The sequence below is a fragment of the Entelurus aequoreus genome, linkage group LG08, assembly GCF_033978785.1.
Source record: "Entelurus aequoreus isolate RoL-2023_Sb linkage group LG08, RoL_Eaeq_v1.1, whole genome shotgun sequence".
Classification (NCBI taxonomy): Eukaryota; Metazoa; Chordata; class Actinopteri; order Syngnathiformes; family Syngnathidae; genus Entelurus; species Entelurus aequoreus.
Genome location: NC_084738.1, coordinates 65,463,753 through 65,488,019, shown reverse-complemented (window position 1 = coordinate 65,488,019; position 24,267 = coordinate 65,463,753). Strand labels below are relative to the sequence as shown.

Below are 24,267 nucleotides of genomic sequence, written 5' to 3'. Positions count from 1 at the left end.
TTTTGAAAATGTAATTTTGTTTATATATGATATGCAATCTGTTGTTGCATTCCCTATTTTAAGTGTACATAAATGAAGGTGTGTGTTGCTGAGTTCTACTTGGATGTGATCTGGACTGTACATGGGTGCTTAATTTAAAAATGTATTTTTGTATGTGGATTGTATGCAACCTGTTGTGTTCCCTGGTTTTTGGTGTACATGGGTGAAGGTGTGTGTTGCTGAGCCCGATCTGGACGTTATCTGAACTGGACCTGGTTTTAAGAACCCTTTTGAACAATCTGATTTCATTGACAACCCGGTCTGGTGAAGTTAAGGTCCTTTGTTTGTTTTGTTTGAAAGTAAAGCAATATAAAAACAATTACATAAAAGATAGTAATTAATCAATCAATCAATCAATCAATGAAAATGTTAATGGACCAGCACCACACACAATCATGTGTGCTCTAAAGACTGTATCCCTTGCAGACTGTATTATTCTATATTGTAGGAACCAGAAGATTTTTTTTTTTTAAATAACAGAAAGAGACAGCCCCTTTTGTGTAAATGAGTGTGGATGAGTGTGAATGGGGGAGGGAGGGTTTTCTTGGGTTGATGCACTAATGGTAAGTGTATCTTGTCTTTTTTTTATGTTGTTTAAAATAAAAAAATAAAAAAATAAAAATAAAAAAAAGTCTTTGTTACTTACAATATGTTCCTGTAGTGTCCAAATAACTCTTAATTAAGTCTTTGTTACTTATATGTTCCCCTAGTGTCCAAATAACTCTTAATTAAGTCTTTGTTACTTAGAATATGTTCCCCTAGTGTCCAAATAACTCTTAATTAAGTCTTTTTTACTTACAATATGTTCCCCTAGTGTCCAAATAACTCTTAATTAAGTCTTTGTTACTTACAATATGTTCCCCTAGTGTCCAAATAACTCTTAATTAAGTCTTTTTTACTTACAATATGTTCCCCTAGTGTCCAAATAACTCTTAATTAAGTCTTTGTTACTTACAATATGTTCCCCTAGTGTCCAAATAACTCTTAATTAAGTCTTTGTTACTTACAATATGTTCCCCTAGTGTCCAAATAACTCTTAATTAAGTCTTTGTTACTTACAATATGTTCCCCTGGTGTCCAAATAACTCTTAATTAAGTCTTTGTTACTTACAATATGTTCCCCTAGTGTCCAAATAACTCTTAATTAAGTCTTTGTTACTTATAATATGTTCCCCTAGTGTCCAAATAACTCTTAATTAAGTCTTTGTTACTTACAATATGTTCCCCTAGTGTCCAAATAACTCTTAATTAAGTCTTTGTTACTTACAATATGTTCCCCTAGTGTCCAAATAACTCTTAATTAAGTCTTTGTTACTTACAATATGTTCCCCTAGTGTCCAAATAACTCTTAATTAAGTCTTTGTTACTTACAATATGTTCCCCTAGTGTCCAAATAACTCTTAATTAAGTCTTTTTTACTTACAATATGTTCCCCTAGTGTCCAAATAACTCTTAATTAAGTCTTTGTTACTTAGAATATGTTCCCCTAGTGTCCAAATAACTCTTAATTAAGTCTTTGTTACTTATAATATGTTCCCCTAGTGTCCAAATAACTCTTAATTAAGTCTTTGTTACTTACAATATGTTCCCCTAGTGTCCAAATAACTCTTAATTAAGTCTTTGTTACTTACAATATGTTCCCCTAGTGTCCAAATAACTCTTAATTAAGTCTTTGTTACTTACAATATGTTCCCCTAGTGTCCAAATAACTCTTAATGAACTCTTTGTTACTTACAATATGTTACCCATACTAAAGTGTTACCAAAATATAAATACAACAAAATCACCAACATGAATGCTTTGTGGCAGGATTAAATGTTCTTATAGTTTTTCCACTTAATTGGAATACTTCATGTACAATTTAGAAGAAATCGTCTAATTATGTCATTGACGGTGATTTTAACGACATCGACAAACGACACGCTCTCAAAGAAACGTGCGGTGATCATCGCGTTTTATTTGTGATCGTTTCATCATCAGGTCAGGTATTTTTCATCAAAGAATCTTTGAGGGGGGGGGGGGGGGCAAACAAAAGCTGCAGTCGGGGATGACATCATCCGTGTAGTAACACATGACACCGCCAGAGGGCGCCACAATTCACGCGTGCAGCAACACAAAGACCGCATTGTTATTGTTAGGACTTTATTTGCGGACAGGAATATGGTCTTCTTTTGAAGACATTTAAAGAGTGCTGCACATATACATATTTATAAACATTTTTGGAGAAATGCTTACAGGAAAATGACCATTGTGCCACATGGGCTAATTGAGTGCACGTCAGCGGGCAATTTCCTGTTTGTTTTTCTTTTCCGAAACACGTAGTTTGCACTCAGCAGGTTCACAGCCAGTCGTTGTATATGTGTATATGTATATATATAGTATTTTTTTCTCTCTTTTGTGGTAGTATTGATGTACTATGCAAATATTATGATTGCATCATCGATGGAAAGAATGATGTCATGGGATGTTTTGCCGTCGCAGAGTGACAAGAAGGTGTCCCTACCGGGATCTGTCCTTTGGCGATGATGCGGTCGGCGCCGTCTCCTCCGTCCTCTTTGCTGTGCTTGCTCTTGTTGTAGCACTTCTCGTAGCAGAGCAGCCTCAGGGTCTGCGAGCCCTCCAGGTCGATCTCGAACTCCTGATGGACAGCATAGCGTATGTCAACAACATCATGTACGTCAACAACATCATGTACGTCAACATCATATATGTCAACAACATCATATGTGTCAACAACATCATGTATGTCAACAACATCATGTATGTATATCAACATCATATGTGTCAACAACATCATATGTGTCAACAACATCATGTGTGTCAACAACATCATGTATGTCAACAACATCATATGTGTCAACAACATCATTTTTGTCAACAACATTATGTATGTCAACAACATCATGTATGTCAACAACATCATGTATGTCAACAACCTCATGTATGTATATCAACATCATGTATGTCAACAACATCATGTATGTCAACATCATATATGTCAACAACATCATGTATGTCAACAACATCATGTATGTCAACAACATCATATGTGTCAACAATTTCATGTATTTCAACAACATCATGTATGTCAACAAAATCATTTATGTCAACAACATCATTTATGTCAACAACATTATGTATGTCAACAACATCATGTATGTCAACAACATCATGTATGTATATCAACATCATGTATGTCAACAACATCATATATGTCAACAACATCATGTATGTCAACAACATCATGTATGTCAACAACATCATGTATGTCAACAACATCATGTATGTCAACAACATTATGTATGTCAACAACATCATATGTGTCAACAATATCATGTATGTCATCAACATCATGTATGTCAACATCATATATGTCAACAACATCATGTATGTCAACATTAAATATGTCAACATCATATATGTCAACAACATCATACAGTATATGTCAACAACATCATGTATGTCAACATCATATATGTCAACAACATCATGTATGTCAACATCATATATGTCAACAACATCATATATGTCAACATCATATATGTCAACAACATCATGTATGTCAAGATCATGTATGTCAACAACATCATATATGTCAACAACATCATGTATGTCAACAACATATATGTCAACAACATCATACAGTATATGTCAACAACATCATGTATGTCAACATCATATATGTCAACAACATCATGTATGTCAACAACATATATGTCAACAACAGTATATGTCAACAACATCATGTATGTCAACATCATATATGTCAACAACATCATGTATGTCAACAACATCATGTATGTCAACATCATATATGTCAACAACATCATGTATGTCAACAACATTATGTATGTCAACAACATCATGTATGTCAACAACATTATTTATGTCAACAACATCATATGTGTCAACAATATCATGTATGTCAACAACATCATGTATGTCAACATCATATATGTCAACAACATCATGTATGTCAACAACATCATATATGTCAACAACATCATGTATGTCAACAACATATATGTCAACAACATCATACAGTATATGTCAACAACATCATGTATGTCAACATCATATATGTCAACAACATCATGTATGTCAACAACATATATGTCAACAACAGTATATGTCAACAACATCATGTATGTCAACATCATATATGTCAACAACATCATGTATGTCAACAACATCATGTATGTCAACAACATTATGTATGTCAACAACATCATGTATGTCAACAACATTATTTATGTCAACAACATCATATGTGTCAACAATATCATGTATGTCAACAACATCATGTATGTCAACATCATATATGTCAACAACATCATATATGTTAACATCATGTATGTCAACAACATCATACAGTATATGTCAACAACATCATGTATGTCAACATCATATATGTCAACAACATCATGTATGTCAACAACATCATGTATGTCAACATCATATATGTCAACAACATCATGTATGTCAACAACATATATGTCAACATCAAGTATGTCAACAACATCATGTATGTCAACAACATATATGTCAACATCATGTATGTCAACAACATCATGTATGTCAACAACATCATATATGTCAACAACATCATGTATGTCAACAACATCATGTATGTCAACAACATCATGTATGTCAACATCATCATGTGTGTCAACAACATCGTGTATGTCAACAACATATTGTATGTCAACATCATCATGTATGTCAACAACATCATGTATGTCAACAACATCATGTATGTCAACAACATCATATGTGTCAACAACATCATGTATGTCAACATCATGTATGTCAACAACATCATGTATGTCAACAACATCATATGTGTCAACAATATCATGTATGTCCACAACATCATATATGTCAACATCATGTATGTCAACAACATCATGTATGTCAACATCATACAGTATATGTCAACAACATCTTGTATGTCAACAACATCATGTATGTCAACAACATATATGTCAACATCATGTATGTCAACAACATTATGTATGTCAACAACATATATGTCAACATCATGTATGTAAACAACATTATGTATGTCAACAACATCATGTATGTCAACATCATATATGTCAACAACATTATGTATGTCAACAACATCATATATGTCAACAACATCATGTATGTCAACAACATCATATATGTCAACAACATCATATATGTCAACAACATCATGTATGTCAACAACATCATGTATGTCAACATCATATATGTCAACAACATAATGTATGTCAACAACATCATATATGTCAACAACATCATATATGTCAACAACATCATGTATGTCAACAACATCATATATGTCAACAACATCATGTATGTCAACAACATCATGTATGTCAACAACATAAATGTCAACATCATACAGTATATGTCAACAACATTATGTATGTCAACAACATCATATGTGTCAACAACATCATGTATGTCAACAACATCATGTATGTCAACATCATATATGTCAACAACATCATGTATGTCAACAACATTATGTATGTCAACATCATATATGTCAACAACATCATGTATGTCAACATCATATGTGTCAACAACATCATGTTTGTCAACAACATCATGTATGTCAACATCATGTATGTCAACAACATCATGTATGTCAACAACATCATATGTGTCAACAATATCATGTATGTCAACAACATCATATATGTCAACATCATGTATGTCAACAACATCATGTATGTCAACATCATACAGTATATGTCAACAACATCATGTATGTCAACAACATCATGTATGTCAACAACATCATGTATGTCAACAACATATATGTCAACATCATGTATGTCAACAACATTATGTATGTCAACAACATCATGTATGTCAACATCATGTATGTCAACAACATCATGTATGTCAACAACATATATGTCAACATCATGTATGTCAACAACATCATGTATGTCAACAACATCATATATGTCAACATCATGTATGTCAACAACATCATGTATGTCAACATCATCATGTATGTCAACAACATTGTGTATGTCAACAACATATTGTATGTCAACATCATCATGTATGTCAACAACATCATGTATGTCAACAACATCATGTATGTCAACATCATGTATGTCAACAACATCATGTATGTCAACAACATCATATGTGTCAACAATATCATGTATGTCAACAACATCATATATGTCAACATCATCATGTATGTCAACAACATCGTGTATGTCAACAACATATTGTATGTCAACATCATCATGTATGTCAACAACATCATGTATGTCAACAACATCATGTATGTCAACAACATCATATGTGTCAACAACATCATGTATGTCAACATCATGTATGTCAACAACATCATGTATGTCAACAACATCATATGTGTCAACAATATCATATATGTCAACATCATGTATGTCAACAACATCATGTATGTCAACATCATACAGTATATGTCAACAACATCATGTATGCCAACAACATCATGTATGTCAACAACATCATGTATGTCAACAACATATATGTCAACAACATCATATATGTCAACAACATCATGTATGTCAACAACATCATGTATGTCAACAACATATATGTCAACATCATGTATGTCAACAACATCATGTATGTCAACAACATCATGTATGTCAACATCATATATGTCAACAACATTATGTATGTCAACAACATCATATATGTCAACAACATCATGTATGTCAACAACATCATATATGTCAACAACATCATATATGTCAACAACATCATGTATGTCAACAACATCATGTATGTCAACATCATATATGTCAACAACCTCATGTATGTCAACAACATCATATATGTCAACAACATCATGTATGTCAACAACATAAATGTCAACAACATCATACAGTATATGTCAACAACATTATGTATGTCAACAACATCATATGTGTCAACAACATCATGTATGTCAACAACATCATGTATGTCAACATCATATATGTCAACAACATCATGTATGTCAACAACATCATGTATGTCAACATCATATATGTCAACAACATCATGTATGTCAACATCATATATGTCAACAACATCATGTATGTCAACAACATTATGTATGTCAACATCATATATGTCAACAACATCATGTATGTCAACATCATGTATGTCAACATCATGTATGTCAACATCATATATGTCAACAACATCATGTATGTCAACAACATTATGTATGTCAACATCATATATGTCAACAACATCATGTATGTCAACATCATATGTGTCAACAACATCATGTATGTCAACAACATCATATGTGTCAACAATATCATGTATGTCAACAACATCAAATATGTCAACATCATGTATGTCAACAACATCATGTATGTCAACATCATACAGTATATGTCAACAACATCATGTATGTCAACAACATCATGTATGTCAACAACATATATGTCAACATCATGTATGTCAACAACATCGTGTATGTCAACAACATATATGTCAACATCATGTATGTCAACAACATCATGTATATCAACAACATCATGTATGTCAACATCATATATGTCAACAACATCGTGTATGTCAACAACATATATGTCAACATCATGTATGTCAACAACATCGTGTATGTCAACAACATATATGTCAACATCATGTATGTCAACAACATCATATATGTCAACAACATCATGTATGTCAACAACATCATATATGTCAACAACATCATGTATGTCAACAACATCATGTATGTCAACATCATATATATCAACAACATCATGTATGTCAACATCATATATGTCAACAACATCATGTATGTCAACAACATAAATGTCAACAACATCATACAGTATATGTCAACAACATTATGTATGTCAACAACATCATGTATGTCAACATCATATATGTCAACAACATCATGTATGTCAACATCATATATGTCAACAACATCATGTATGTCAACATCATATGTGTCAACAACATCATGTATGTCAACAACATCATGTATGTCAACATCATATATATCAACAACATCATGTATGTCAACAACATATATGTCAACAACATTATGTATGTCAACAACATCATATATGTCAACAACATCATGTATGTCAACAACATCATATATGTCAACAACATCATGTATGTCAACAACATCATGTATGTCAACATCATATATATCAACAACATCATGTATGTCAACATCATATACGTCAACAACATCATGTATGTCAACAACATAAATGTCAACAACATCATACAGTATATGTCAACAACATTATGTATGTCAACAACATCATGTATGTCAACATCATATATGTCAACAACATCATGTACGTCAACATCATATACGTCAACAACATCATGTATGTCAACATCATATATGTCAACAACATCATGTATGTCAACATCATATATGTCAACAACATCATGTATGTCAACATCATATGTGTCAACAACATCATGTATGTCAACATCATATATGTCAACAACATCATGTATGTCAACATCATATATGTCAACAACATCATGTATGTCAACATCATATGTGTCAACAACATCATGTATGTCAACAACATCATGTATGTCAACATCATATATATCAACAACATCATGTATGTCAACAACATATATGTCAACAACATTATGTATGTCAACAACATCATATATGTCAACAACATCATGTATGTCAACAACATCATATATGTCAACAACATCATGTATGTCAACAACATCATGTATGTCAACATCATATATATCAACAACATCATGTATGTCAACATCATATATGTCAACAACATCATGTATGTCAACAACATAAATGTCAACAACATCATACAGTATATGTCAACAACATTATGTATGTCAACAACATCATGTATGTCAACATCATATATGTCAACAACATCATGTATGTCAACATCATATATGTCAACAACATCATGTATGTCAACATCATATGTGTCAACAACATCATGTATGTCAACAACATCATGTATGTCAACATCATATATGTCAACAACATCATGTATGTCAACATCATATGTGTCAACAACATCATGTATGTCAACAACATCATGTATGTCAACATCATATATATCAACAACATCATGTATGTCAACATCATATATGTCAACAACATCATGTATGTCAACAACATAAATGTCAACAACATCATACAGTATATGTCAACAACATTATGTATGTCAACAACATCATGTATGTCAACATCATATATGTCAACAACATCATGTATGTCAACATCATATATGTCAACAACATCATGTATGTCAACATCATATGTGTCAACAACATCATGTATGTCAACAACATCATGTATGTCAACATCATATATGTCAACAACATCATGTATGTCAACATCATATGTGTCAACAACATCATGTATGTCAACAACATCATGTATGTCAACATCATATATATCAACAACATCATGTATGTCAACATCATATATGTCAACAACATCATGTATGTCAACATCATATGTGTCAACAACATCATGTATGTCAACAACATAAATGTCAACATCATACAGTATATGTCAACAACATCATGTATGTCAACATCATATGTGTCAACAACATCATGTATGTCAACATCATATATGTCAACAACATCATGTATGTCAACATCATATGTGTCAACAACATCATGTATGTCAACAACATAAATGTCAACATCATACAGTATATGTCAACAACATCATGTATGTCAACATCATATGTGTCAACAACATCATGTATGTCAACATCATATGTGTCAACAACATCATGTATGTCAACAACATCATGTACACAGTCATCACCCCCTCCCCCCGACATGTGGGCAGATGTGTGAGTCATCATCTTCATCATTATCTTCATCATCATCATTAGTTGAGATGATTTCCACTTAGTTGAACTAAGTCCTCACACATCATCACTGCACGCACACACACACACACACACACACACACACACACACACACACACACACACACACACACACACACACACACACACACACACACACACACACACACACACACACACACACACACACACACACACACAACTCCCCCTAGCCCTGGATTCATCCATACAGCTGGGCTCTAACATGTGTGTGTGTGTGTGTGTGTGTGTGTGTGTGTGTGTGTGTGTGTGTGTGTGTGTGTGTGTGTGTGTGTATGTGTGTGTGTGTGTAACATAATTGTTCTGATGACGTAAACTCATCCATGCTAACAGACTTTTATGTGTAAAAATACGTGCAATGACAATGATGAACGTGTTTTATGGATTGTCATGAACTAAATATTTGACCGGATTTTATTTCATTTTTATTATTTTTTGTATTTAAAAAAAAACGTTTTTTACACTTTCTTTTACGTTTAGTTTACGCAATCTTTATGCCCTTTTTACACTTAACACATTTTTTACATGATAATTACGCCTTTTTTTTTTTTACATTTTTACAATTTATTTGCATTTTAACACTTTCTTTACATCTGTTTTACACATTCTTTACACCTTTTACACTTTATTTACGTTTTCAAACTTATTTACAACTTTTTACACTTTCTTTACACATTTTAACACTTTCTTTATGCCTTTTTTTTAACACATTCTTTACGCTTTTTACACTTTCTTTGCACATTTTACCACTTTCTTTACACAACTTTGTACAAATTCTTTAACACATTTTAACACTTTCCTGGCGTCTTTTTTTTTACACATTCTTTACACCTTTTTACACTTTATTTACGTTTTCAAACTTATTTACACCTTTTTACACTTTCTTTGCACATTTTACCACTTTCTTTACACATCTTTTACACCGTTATACATTCTTAACACATTTTAACACTTTCTTAACACATTTTTTTTTCACATTCTTTACACCTTTTTTACACATTCTTTACTCATTTTAACACTTTCCTAGCGTATTTTTTACACATTCTTTACACATTTTAACACTTTCTTTATGCCTTTTGTAAAGTTTCTTTACACCTTTTGCACTTTCTTTACCCATTTTAACACTTTCTTAACCCCCTTTTTTTTTTAACATCTTTTTACAATTATTTGCATTTTAACACTTTCTTTACATCTGTTCTACACTTTCTTTACACATTTTAACACTTTCTTTATGCCTTTTTTTTTAACACATTCTTTACGCTTTTTACACTTTCTTTGCACATTTTACCACTTTCTTTACACATCTTTTACACATTTTTACACATTCTTAACACATTTTAACACTTTCTTAACACATTTTTTACACATTCTTTACACATTTTAACACTTTCTTAACAAATTTTGTACACATTCTTTACAAATGATAAATGATAAATTGGTTATACATACATGATGTTGTTTGACAGTATTTCCACATTCACCCATTCACACACACATTCACACACTGATGGCGGGAGCTGCCATGCAAGGCGCTAACCAGCAGCCATCAGAGGCAAAGGGTGAAGTGTCTTGCCCAAGGACACAACGGACGTGACTAGGATGGTAGAAGGTGGGAATTGAACCCCAGTAACCAGCAACACTCCGATTGCTGGCACAGCCACTCTACCAACTTCGCCACACCGTCCCAACTTTTTACACATTACTTTACACATTTTAACACTTTCCTAACGTCTTTTTTTACACATTCTTTACAAATTTTTACACTTTCTTTAAGCATTAACACTTTCTTTACCTTTATTTGCACTTTTGCCGTCTTTACGCTTTTTGACACTTTCTTTACACATTTGTAATGCCTTTTTACACTTTCTTTACCTTTATTACAGGTTCCTTGCAATTTATTTACACTTTTCAACACTTTATTTACACTTTATTTATATTTTAACACTTACTTTACACTTTTGTCACTCTCTTTATGCATCTTTACACGTTTGTACGCTTTTTGCTCTCTATATACACTTTGTTTACATTTACATTACATTTTTACACTTTTTTCACTTCCTACAAGCTTTCTTTATGTTCTTTACACTCTTTTTTTTACACTTTCTTTACATTCTAACACTTTGTTTAGGACTTTTGTACATTTTCTTCACACTGGTTTTAAACATCATGTATTTTACACTTTCTTTACACTTTTTTTTACATTTTCCAGCCATCCATATTTTTTTACCGCTTGTCCCTTTACAAAATAATCATGTGACATGACCAGTCATGAAAATGAGGTGCGGTGTTAAATCCTGATATTGTTATGAAAATACAAATGTTGTTAAACTGTAAAATATGTCACTAAAGTATTGGGACAAATGTTTATGCTTGATTAGGAGGTCTGTCCCAATACTTTTGTGTGTATTTGTACAGTAGCAGTACAGTGGTGATGATGTAACATATATTGTGTGTACTATTGTAATATAGTACTTGTGCAGTAGTGATGATGTAACATATATTGTGTGTACTATTGTAATATAGTACCTGTGCAGTAGTGATGATGCAACATATATTGTGTGTACTATTGATGTAAACAGGAGTACTTGTAGAGTCGTGAGTATGAGACATACTTCGTTCCATTTGGGTTCGGTGGTGTATCGGTACACTCTGGTCTTGGCCTTGTTGGAGAAGAAGCCGAAAGAGTCCACCTCCAGCGTGCAGTAGAGATCTGAGCAGACAGAGTACATCATGTGTATTCGCAGTACGCCGAGTGCTGCGGTGATGGGAATCAAACTAGCATCCACAGGCTGCATGTGTTTGGAAGCAGACTGTGCCCCAGAGCAAAAGATGTTGACGTAGATCCGCTATGGCGTGTTTGTGACTCACTCAGGCTCTGCTTCAGACCGCAGGCCGAGTGCACGATCACGTTCAGGAAGCCGTACAGACCCGCACTCTCGTCCTCTGCAACACACACACACACACACACACACATTGTTGTAAACAGTAGCATAGTAGGCCTACGTATTCATTAAGTACCACCATAATGACAACATTAAAATACAGTAGCGTAGTAGGCCTAAGTATTCATTAAGTACCACCATAATGACAACATTAAAATACAGTAGCGTAGTAGGCCTAAGTATTCATTAAGTACCATCATAATGACAACATTAAAATACAGTAGCGTAGTAGGCCTAAGTATTCATTAAGTACCACCATAACGACAACATTAAAATACAGTAGCGTAGTAGGCCTAAGTATTCATTAAGTACCATCATAATGACAACATTAAAATACAGTAGCAAAGTAGGCCTAAGTATTCATTAAGTACCACCATAATGACAACATTAAAATACAGTAGCGTAGTAGGCCTAAGTATTCATTAAGTACCACCATAATGACAACATTAACATACAGTAGCGTAGTAGGCCTAAGTATTCATTAAGTACCACCATAATGACAACATTAAAATACAGTAGCAAAGTAGGCCTAAGTATTTATTAAGTACCACCATAATGACAACATTAACATACAGTAGCGTAGTAGGCCTAAGTATTCATTAAGTACCACCATAATGACAACATTAAAATACAGTAGTGTAGTAGGCCTAAGTATTCATTAGGTACCACCACCTTTACACCTTTTTACACTTTCTTTACAGCAGTTTTACACATCATGTATGTATTTTACACATTATTTATGCCTTTTTACACTTACTTTACACTTACACAATACTTTTTGTGGTGTTTTTTTTACGCTCCCCTCGCTTTTTAAAACGTTCTTTATAGTTTTTACACTTTCTTTACATTTTTTACACCTGTTATACATGTTATTTATAAATTCATACACTTTCTTTGCACTTTTCAATACTTTATTTTAGTTTTTTTTACGCTCCCCTTGCTTTTTAAAACGGCCTTTATATATTTTTACATTTTCTTTACATTTGTACACTTACTTTACGCCTGTTTTACATGTTCTTTATGCATTAATACACTTTCTTTGCACTTTTAAACACTTTTTTTGGGGGGTTCTTTACGCTCCCCTCGCTTTTTAAAAAACTTTCTTTACAGATTTTTACACTTTCTTTACGCCTTTTTACACTTTCTTTATGCCTGTTTTACATGTTCTTTATGCATTCATACACTTTCTTTACACTTTTCAATACTTTCTTTGTGGGGTTTTTACGCTCCCTTTTTTAAAAAACTTTCTTTACATATTTTTGCACTTTCTTGACGCCTTTTTACACTTTTTAACACCTTTTTTAATGCTTTCTTTACACATTTTTGCACATTCTTTACACTTTCTTTACAGCTGTTTTACATGTTATTTATGCATTTTAAACACTTTCTTTACACTTTTCAATACTTTCTTTGTGGGTTTTTTACGCTCCCCTCGCTTTTTAAAAAACGTTCTTTACATATTTTTGCACTTTCTTGACGCCTTTTTACACTTTTGAACACCTTTTTTAATGCTTTCTTTACACATTTTTGCACATACTTTCTTTTTGGGTTTTACGCTCCCCTTGCTTTTTAAAACTTTCTTTACAGATGTTTACACTTTCTTTACACCTTTTTACACTTTCTTTCCGCCTGTTTTACATGTTCTTTATGCATTCATACACTTTCTTTACACTTTTCAATACTTTCTTTGTGGGTTTTTTACACTCCCCTTTTTTAAAAAACTTTCTTTACATATTTTTGCACTTTCTTGACGCCTTTTTACATTTTTTAACGCCTTTTTTAATGCTTTCTTTACACATTTTTCCACATTCTTTACAGCTGTTTTACATGTTATTTATGCATTTTAAACACTTTCTTTACACTTTTCAATACTTTCTTTGTGGGTTTTTTACGCTCCCCTCGCTTTTTTAAAAACTTTCTTTACATATTTTTGCACTTTCTTGACGCCTTTTTACACTTTTGAACACCTTTTTTAATGCTTTCTTTACACATTTTTGCACATACTTTCTTTTTGGGTTTTACGCTCCCCTTGCTTTTTAAAACTTTCTTTACATATTTTTACACTTTCTTTACACCTTTTTACACTTTCTTAACGCCTGTTTTACATGTTATTTATGCATTTTATACACTTTCTTTACACTTTTCAATACTTTCTTTGTGTGTTTTTACGTTCCCCTGGCTTTTTAAAACCTTCTTTATATATTTTTACACTTTATTTACGTCTTTTTACACTTTCTTTAATTTTTTTACACTTTCTTTATGCCTTTTTACATGTTCTTTACACATTTTTACACTGTCTTTGCGCCTTTCTACACTTTCTTTACAGCTGTTTTACACATCATTTATGTTGTTTACACATTCTTTATGCCTTTTTACACTTACTTTACACTTTTTAAACACTTTCTTTACCCATGGTTTACAAATTATTTATGCATTTAAACACTTTCTTTACACTTTTCAATACTTCCTTTGTGTTTTTTTTACGTTCCCCTGGCTTTTTAAAACCTTCTTTAGATAATTTTACACTTTATTAACGCCTTTTTACACTTTCTTTAAATTTTTTACACTTTCTTTATGCCTTTTTACATGTTCTTTACACCTTTTTACACTGTCTTTGCGCCTTTCTACACTTTCTTTACAGCTTTTTTACACATCAGTTATGTTGTTCACACATTCTTTATGCCTTTTTACACTTACTTTACACATGGTTTACAAATTATTTATGCATTTAAACACTTTCTTTACACTTTTCAATACTTTCTTTGTGGGGTTGTTTACGCTCCCCTGGCTTTCAAAAAATTTTCTTTACATATTTTGACACTTTTTAAAAACATTTTTACACTTTCTTTATGCCTCTTTACATGTTCTTTACACCTTTTTACATTTTCTTTGCGTCTTTTTACACTTTCTTCACACATCATTTATCCATGTTTACACATTCTTGACGCCTTTTTACATTTTTTTTTTTTTTACACTTTTTCCACACTTGTTTTATAGGTTAATTACTCATTTTGACACTTTCCTTAAAGATCTGTTACACATTTGTATACTTCCGAGAGTACAAACCAGGTGTCTCACCTTCCTGATTGACACTCAGCGGGATGTGGTGCACTGTCTGCAGTTTGACACAAGAGTTGGTCAACATCTGAAGTTCCACGGAAGTCAGCAGAGAGGCTTTGGGACCTTGGAACAAGGACAGGACGTTTAGAACGATGGCGTCGTTCGGCAACAAGAAGATGGAACAAACATTTCTTCTGCTGCTTTCTGATGAGCTCCTTCCATTCGGCTCGCTCGTAGTCGGACGAGATCAGGAAGCTGAAGCTCTGAACGAACATGAAGAAGACATATTACATGAGGACCAGCAGGGGGCTTAAGGTTGATCCCTGGGGAACACCTCGGGATACCAGGGAGGAGCCTTCACCTTGCCGCTCTTGTTGTAGACTCTGAGGTGCATGCTGGGAGAGGTCAGGAGCAGCAGCGACTCCTGCTCCGACAGCTTCTTCCGGAGTCGCTCGATGACCTTTGAACCCTTGTTGGCGCTCTGAAAGAAGCACATTCAGGTGTCAAAGCTCGTCCTGGCGTTCATCTGGCTGTGCCTGGGTCTACCTTCTCTCGCTGGATCTCGCAGCGCAGGTGGGAGATCTTCACCTTCATGGCGTCCAGCTCCTCATCGGGGACCTGGGGCACGCTGAGGGGCTCGGCCTCCTCGGGTCCCTGGAAGGTGAGCTCGCTCAAGGGGATGTACCACTTGCTGTCGTACTGCTGGTTCTTGCTGCGGAGACAACATTGATCACATGACCACAAGCAGAGGTGGGACCAAGTCATTGTTTTGCAAGTCACAAGTAAGTCTCAAGTCTTTGCCCTCAAGTCTAGAGTCAAGTCCCGAGTCAAGACAGGCAAGTCCCAAGTCAACTCCAAAGTCAAGACTGGAAAGTCTCAAGTCAAGTCCCAAGTCCTGCATTTTAAGTTTGGAGTCCTTTCAAGTCCTTTTAACCACAGACTAATATATTTACACAGATTGTGTATGCTTTTAAAACGCTGTATTTATTTATTAAAACAAGTGCATTTAAAATTGCAGGGACTGTATCCCTGCAGACTGTATTGATCTATATTGATATATAATGTAGGAACCAAAAATATTAATAACAGAAAGAAACAACCCTTTTGTGCGAATGAGTGTGAATGAGTGTAAATGGGGGAGGGAGGTTTTTGGGGTTGGTGCACTAATTGTAAGTGTATCTTGTGTTTTTTATGTTGATTTAATAAAAAATAAAAAAAAGTAATAATAATTTTTTGTATTTTTTTATTTCTTGTGCGGCCCGGTACCAATCGATCCACGGACCGGTACTGGACCGCGGCCCTGTGGTTGGGGACCACTGTGTTAAAGTATTTGGCAGAGGTTTTTATCCAAAGCGACATACATAAAAAATACATATAAAACAATGACTGTAAACATGATCATTTAAGGGAAGAATGTAATACAAAATATCAATACAAAGTGTCAAGACATAATAAACTCTGCTGCTGCAGCAACAGAGATACAGTCTATAAGATATATAGATATCTAATGTATTCATACATTGTTTATGTAGAATATACGCATGTTTATATAACCTAATCATATTGTTTCTTCAACTTAAAAATAGCTGACTGTTTTTCCCCCCTTCTCTGGGATTATATTCCCAGTTTTGATCTCGGACGTCTGGTCACTTATAGCATATAAGAATATTTTATTACTGTTAAACTAGTAATAATAAAACACGCCAAAACATGTGTCCTTTATCATAACTACACGTGTGACAAAAAAGCGCGTGAAAATCAGTGGTATTCAGTGAGGTAAAATGAATTAAATGCGCTGACAGTTCATTGCTCCTGCCAAATGAATTGCACTGAGTGGAGAGGATCACCACTCCAAGATGGCGGCCCCGCGTCTCGTCTGCGCCAGTAGGCAGTAGCGGTCGATGCTGCGTACCCTTATAAGATGTCTATGGTTATAACGTTAGCAGTGAGTTTACAGCCTCACTGATTTAAATACACAGCAAATAAAAGTCACGTTACTTAGCCAATAAACGTTATTTGAAACTATATTTGACGTAATTTTTCCTCACTGGCGCGTTGTTTGAGAGCTATTCTTCGTTGGTTGTTCTGCAATTTGATTGGATGAATGCCGTGGGATGAAAACAATGTGGATCTAATTTGATTGGCTGTTGTACTGACAGACACACACGCTGAGAGAGCGCACACTCCCTGACAGACACACACACGTACACTTTGGAAGATACGTAGCGCTCCCGAATAACTTTTTAATCGTTGGGTTTTGGGGAAAGTAGCAAGTCTTGTCAAGTCAAAAGGCTCAAGTCCAAGTGAAGTCACAAGTCATTGATGTTCAAGTCCAAGTCGAGTTGCAAGTCTCTTTACATTTTGTCAAGTCGAGTCTAAAGTCATCAAATTCATGACTCGAGTCTGACTCGAGTCCAAGTCATGTGACTCGAGTCCACACCTCTGACCACAAGGTACGCCTCCCGAAATCAGCGCCCCCGACAACAAAGTCCTTTCGTAACATTACACATGGCTGCCCTCAGAAGGCCACCAAGAATCACGAGGCGGACCACGTAACATGGCAGACCACCTTAAATCATGGGGTGGTCCACCTTAAATCACGAGGCGGACCACGTAACATGGCAGACCACCTTAAATCATGGGGTGGTCCACCTTAAATCACGAGGCGGACCACGTAACATGGCAGACCACCTTAAATCATGGGGTGGTCCACCTTAAATCACGAGGCGGACCACGTAACATGGCGGACCACCTTAAATCACGGGGTAGTCCACCTTAAATCACGAGGCGGACCACGTAACATGGCAGACCACCTTAAATCACGAGGCGTACCACGTAACATGGCGGACCACCTTAAATCACGGGGTGGTCCACCTTAAATCACGAGGCGGACCACGTAACATGGCAGACCACCTTAAATCACGGGGGGGTCCACCTTAAATCACGAGGCGGACCATGTAACATGGCGCACCACCTTAAATCACGGGGTGGTCCACCTTAAATCACGAGGCGGACCACGTAACATGGCAGACCACCTTAAATCACGGGGTGGTCCACCTTAAATCACGAGGCGGACCCCGTTCAATAATGTTGTGGACCACCATATGCATATACTACATTTGCATGGACCATATGCATATACTACATGCACCATATGCATGTACTACATTTGCATGCACCATATGCATATACTACATTTGCATGCACCATATACGTATACTACATGCACCATATGCATATACTACATGTACCATATGCATATCCTACATTTGCATGCACCATATGCATATACTACATTTGCATGCACCATATGCATATACTACATGCACCATATGCATATACTACATGCACCATATGCGTATACTACATGCACCATATGCATATACTACATGTACTATATGCGCATACTACGTGCATCATATGCATACATGTACTATAAGCATATAGTACATGCACCATATGCATATACTACATTTGCATGCACCATATGCATATACTACATGCACCATATGCATATACTACATGCACCATATCCATATACTACATGCACCATATGCATATACTACATGCACCATATGCGTATACTACATGCACCATATGCATATACTACATGTACTATATGCGCATACTACGTGCATCATATGCATACATGTACTATAAGCATATAGTACATGCACCATATGCATATACTACATTTGCATGCACCATATGCATATACTACATGCACCATATGCATATACCACATGCACCATATCCATATACTACATGCACCATATGCACATACTACATTTGCATGCACCATATGCATATACTACATGCACCATATCCATATACTACATGCACCATATGCATATACTACATGCACCATATGCATATACTACATGCACCATATCCATATACTACATGCACCATATGCATATACTACATGCACCATATGCATAAACTACATGTACTATATGCGCATACTACGTGCATCATATGCATACATGTACTATAAGCATATAGTACATGCACCATATGCATATACTACATGCACCATATGCATAAACTACATGTACTATATGCGCATACTACGTGCATCATATGCATACATGTACTATAAGCATATAGTACATGCACCATATGCATATACTACATTTGCATGCACCATATGCATATACTACATGCACTATATGCATATACTACATGCACCATATCCATATACTACATGCACCATATGCACATACTACATTTGCATGCACCATATGCATATACTATATGCACCATATCCATATACTACATGCACCATATGCATATACTACATGCACCATATGCATATACTACATGCACCATATCCATATACTACATGCACCATATGCATATACTACATGCACCATATGCATATACTACATGCACCATATGCATATACTACATGCACCATATCCATATACTACATGCACCATATGCATATACTACATGCACCATATGCCTATACTACATGCACCATATGCATATACTACATTTGCATGCACCATATGCATATACTACATGTACTACATGCATATACTACATGCACTATATGCATATACTACATGTACTATATGCATATACTACATGCACTATATGCATATACTACATGCACTATATGCATATACTATATGCACCATATGCATATACTACATGCACTATATGCATATACCACATGCACCATATGCATATACTACATGCACCATATGCATATACTACTTGCACCATATGCATATACTACATGCGCCATATGCATATACTACATGCACTATATGCATATACTACATTCACCATATGCATATACAACATTTGCATGCACCATATGCATATACTACATGCACCATATTCATATACTACATGCACCATATGCATATACTACATGCACTATATGCCTATACTACATGCACCATATGCATATACTACATGCACCATATGCATATACTACATGCACCATATGCATACACTGCATGCACCATATGCATATACTACATGTACTATATGCATATACTACATGCACCATATGCATACACTGCATGCACCATATGCATATACTACATGTACTATATGCATATACTACATGTACCATATGCATATACAACATGCACCATATGCATATACTACATGCACCATATGCATATACTACATGCACCATATGCATATACTACATGCATCATATGTATATACTACATGCCCCATATGCATATACTACATGTACTATATGCGTATACTACATGCACTATATGCATATACTACATGCACCATATGCATATACTACATGTATTATATGCATATACAACATGCACCATATGCATATACTACATGCACCATATGCATATATTACAAGCACTATATGCATATACTACAAGCACTATATGCATATACTACATGCACCATATGCGTATACTACATGCACCATATGCGTATACTACATGTACTAGATGTGTATACTACATGCACCATATGCGTATACTACATGCACCATATGCGTATACTACATGCAGCATATGCGTCTAGTCTAGCCCAGAGCAAAGTGCAGGCCCTCTCTGCAGTTGAGTGTGGATGAGGACTGAGTCTGGCTTACCCCGCCATGGACTTCTTCAGTTTGGCGCAGAGCAGCAGGTCGGTGAAGAGGAAGACGTGGCGCAGCTTCCTGGTTCCCTCCACCAGCTCCACCATGAAGGTGTCCCTCAGCAGCTGGCGGTTCTGTGAAAGACAAAGACCAGTCAGAAGAATGTGGATTAAGTGGTGCTGCTGGAGCAAAGTGCAGAAGAAAGTGTTCTAAACGATCCAGTCTGAATGTTCTATAAACACCTTCTAGGCCACAAAGGAGGTCTGCAGAACAGAGAAAGGTTTTTTTTTTGTTATTGGTCACTTGGCTGATGTCAGACTTTGTAATGAGGCTGCAGTACCACGTTGGACCACAGGGGGGCGCTGAAGTCCACAGAAACATTTGGACTGTAGCGAGATTTGACAGCAACACCTGGCTGCTGAAGAGGGACGACAACCTAATCATTCATCAATAATATAGAAATAACATGTGCAAACAGGAAGAAATAATAAAGAAATATCATGTGCAAACAGGAAAAAAATAAATAACACGTGCAAACAGGAAAAAATAAATAACAGGAATAAATAATAAATAAATAACATGTGAAAACAGGGATGAATAAATACAAATGGTAAATAAAAATAAAGAAATAACATGTGCAAACAGGAATAAATAAATAAAATGTGTAAATAAGAAAAAAAATAACATGTGCAAACAGGCATACATAAATAACATGTGCAAACAGGAATACATATATAAAATATGTAATGTGTGTAATGTGTAATCAGGAATAAAGAAATAACATGTGCAAACAAATAAATAACACATGTAATCAGGAATAAATAAATAAAATGTGTAAATAGGAATAAATAAATATCATGTGTAAACAGAAATAAATAACAAATAAATAACATGTGCAAACAGGGATAAATAAATAACATATGCAAACAGGAATAAATAAATAAAATGTGTAAATAAAGATAAAGAAATAACATGTGCAAACAGGAATACATAAATAAAATGTGTAAACAGGAATAAAGAAATAACATGTGCAAACACGAATAAATAAACAACATGTGCAAACAGGAATAAATAATAAATAAATAACATGTGCAAACAAGAATAAATAATAAATAAATAACATGTGTAAACAGGAATAAATAAATAAAATGTGGAAATAGAAATAAAGAAATAACATGTGCAAACAGGAATAAATAAATAACATGCCCAAAGAGGGATAAATAAACGACATGCGCAAACAGGAATAAATAATAAATAAATAACATGTGCAAACAATAATAAATAAATAACACGTGCAAACAGGAATAAAGAAATAACATGTGTAAATAGGAATAAATAAATAACATGTGTATATAGGAATAAAGGAATACCATGTGGAAACAGGAATAAATAAATAACATGTGCAGACAGGAAGAAATAAATAACGTGTAAATAGGAATAAAGAAATAACATGTGTAAATAGGAATAAAGGAATAACATGTGCAAACAGGAATAAATAAATAACATTTGCAAACAGGAATAAATAAATAAAATGTGTAAATAGGAATAAATGAAAACATTTATAGTGTTTTGTTTTAAGAGAAGCGTTGAAATGATGACATCATGGACCAGTGGTGAGACTTTCACATTAAACACCCACTGTCTCCCACGGTCGCACGTCTCAAACGATGACGTCACACATGTGCAGCAGCGATTACATCATCGTCTTCCCCCATCCAGCCCCTCCCCCCTCCGTCAAGAACACATGCCGTCGCCGCTCGAAGAGAGTGAAGTGGAGCTGATGTATGTTATATCTGTTATGAATACTATGCGTTTTATCGTCATGGCGACCGTCTGCTCTTTGCATCCATGAAGCTTGATATGACGTCATCACTCACTTCTTCACACACAAACAAAAGCAAAAGTGACTCATTCATGTTGTTGTGAGGGTAAAAAGCTCGCTTTTGGAAGAATATGATATTTTATTACAGGCTTTGCCACACGTCCTAAAGCAAAACTCTGAACAAGTAAAGTGAGTTATATATATATATATATATATATATATATATATATATATATATATATATATATATATATATATATATATATATATATATATATATATATATAGATACACAGTGTATATATAGACATATATACATATAAGAATATATATATATATATATATATATATATATACACACATATATACATATATATATATATATATATACATATATATATATATATACATATATATATATATATATATATATATATATATATATATATATATATATATATATAAGTACATATATACACAGTGTATATATAGACATATATACATAATGTGTATATATAATATACATACATATAAGAATATACATATATGTATATATACATGTTTGTGTATATACATATATACACATTTATACATACTGTATATACGTATAAGGAAATACATACATATATATACACATTATATATACATATATACATACATACATATATATATCTGTATATATATATACAGTGGGGCAAAAAAGTATTTAGTCAGCCACCCATTGATTGTCAATGGGTGGCTGACTAAATACTTTTTTGCCCCACTGTATATATATATATATATATATGTATATATATATATATATATATATATATATATATATATATATATATATATATATATATATATATATATATATATATATATATATATATATATATATATATGTATTTCGTTATATGTGTATACAGTATGTATATACGTGTATAT

At 34.1% G+C, this 24,267-nt stretch overlaps 1 protein-coding gene across 1 annotated transcript in view; it reads right to left on the bottom strand.

Moving 5' to 3' along the window:
- Nucleotides 1–24,267, bottom strand: part of LOC133656159 (breakpoint cluster region protein-like) — a 590,239-nt gene that overhangs the window by 31,826 nt on the left and 534,146 nt on the right. Inside the window, exons 9-16 of the mRNA XM_062057056.1 lie at nucleotides 21,528–21,649; nucleotides 16,487–16,652; nucleotides 16,302–16,421; nucleotides 16,128–16,203; nucleotides 15,959–16,063; nucleotides 12,807–12,881; nucleotides 12,551–12,648; nucleotides 2,543–2,677 (exon numbers count right to left, since the gene is read on the bottom strand). Coding sequence (XP_061913040.1) covers nucleotides 2,543–2,677; nucleotides 12,551–12,648; nucleotides 12,807–12,881; nucleotides 15,959–16,063; nucleotides 16,128–16,203; nucleotides 16,302–16,421; nucleotides 16,487–16,652; nucleotides 21,528–21,649 — 897 coding nt within the window. The remainder of the gene's footprint in view (nucleotides 1–2,542; nucleotides 2,678–12,550; nucleotides 12,649–12,806; nucleotides 12,882–15,958; nucleotides 16,064–16,127; nucleotides 16,204–16,301; nucleotides 16,422–16,486; nucleotides 16,653–21,527; nucleotides 21,650–24,267) is intronic.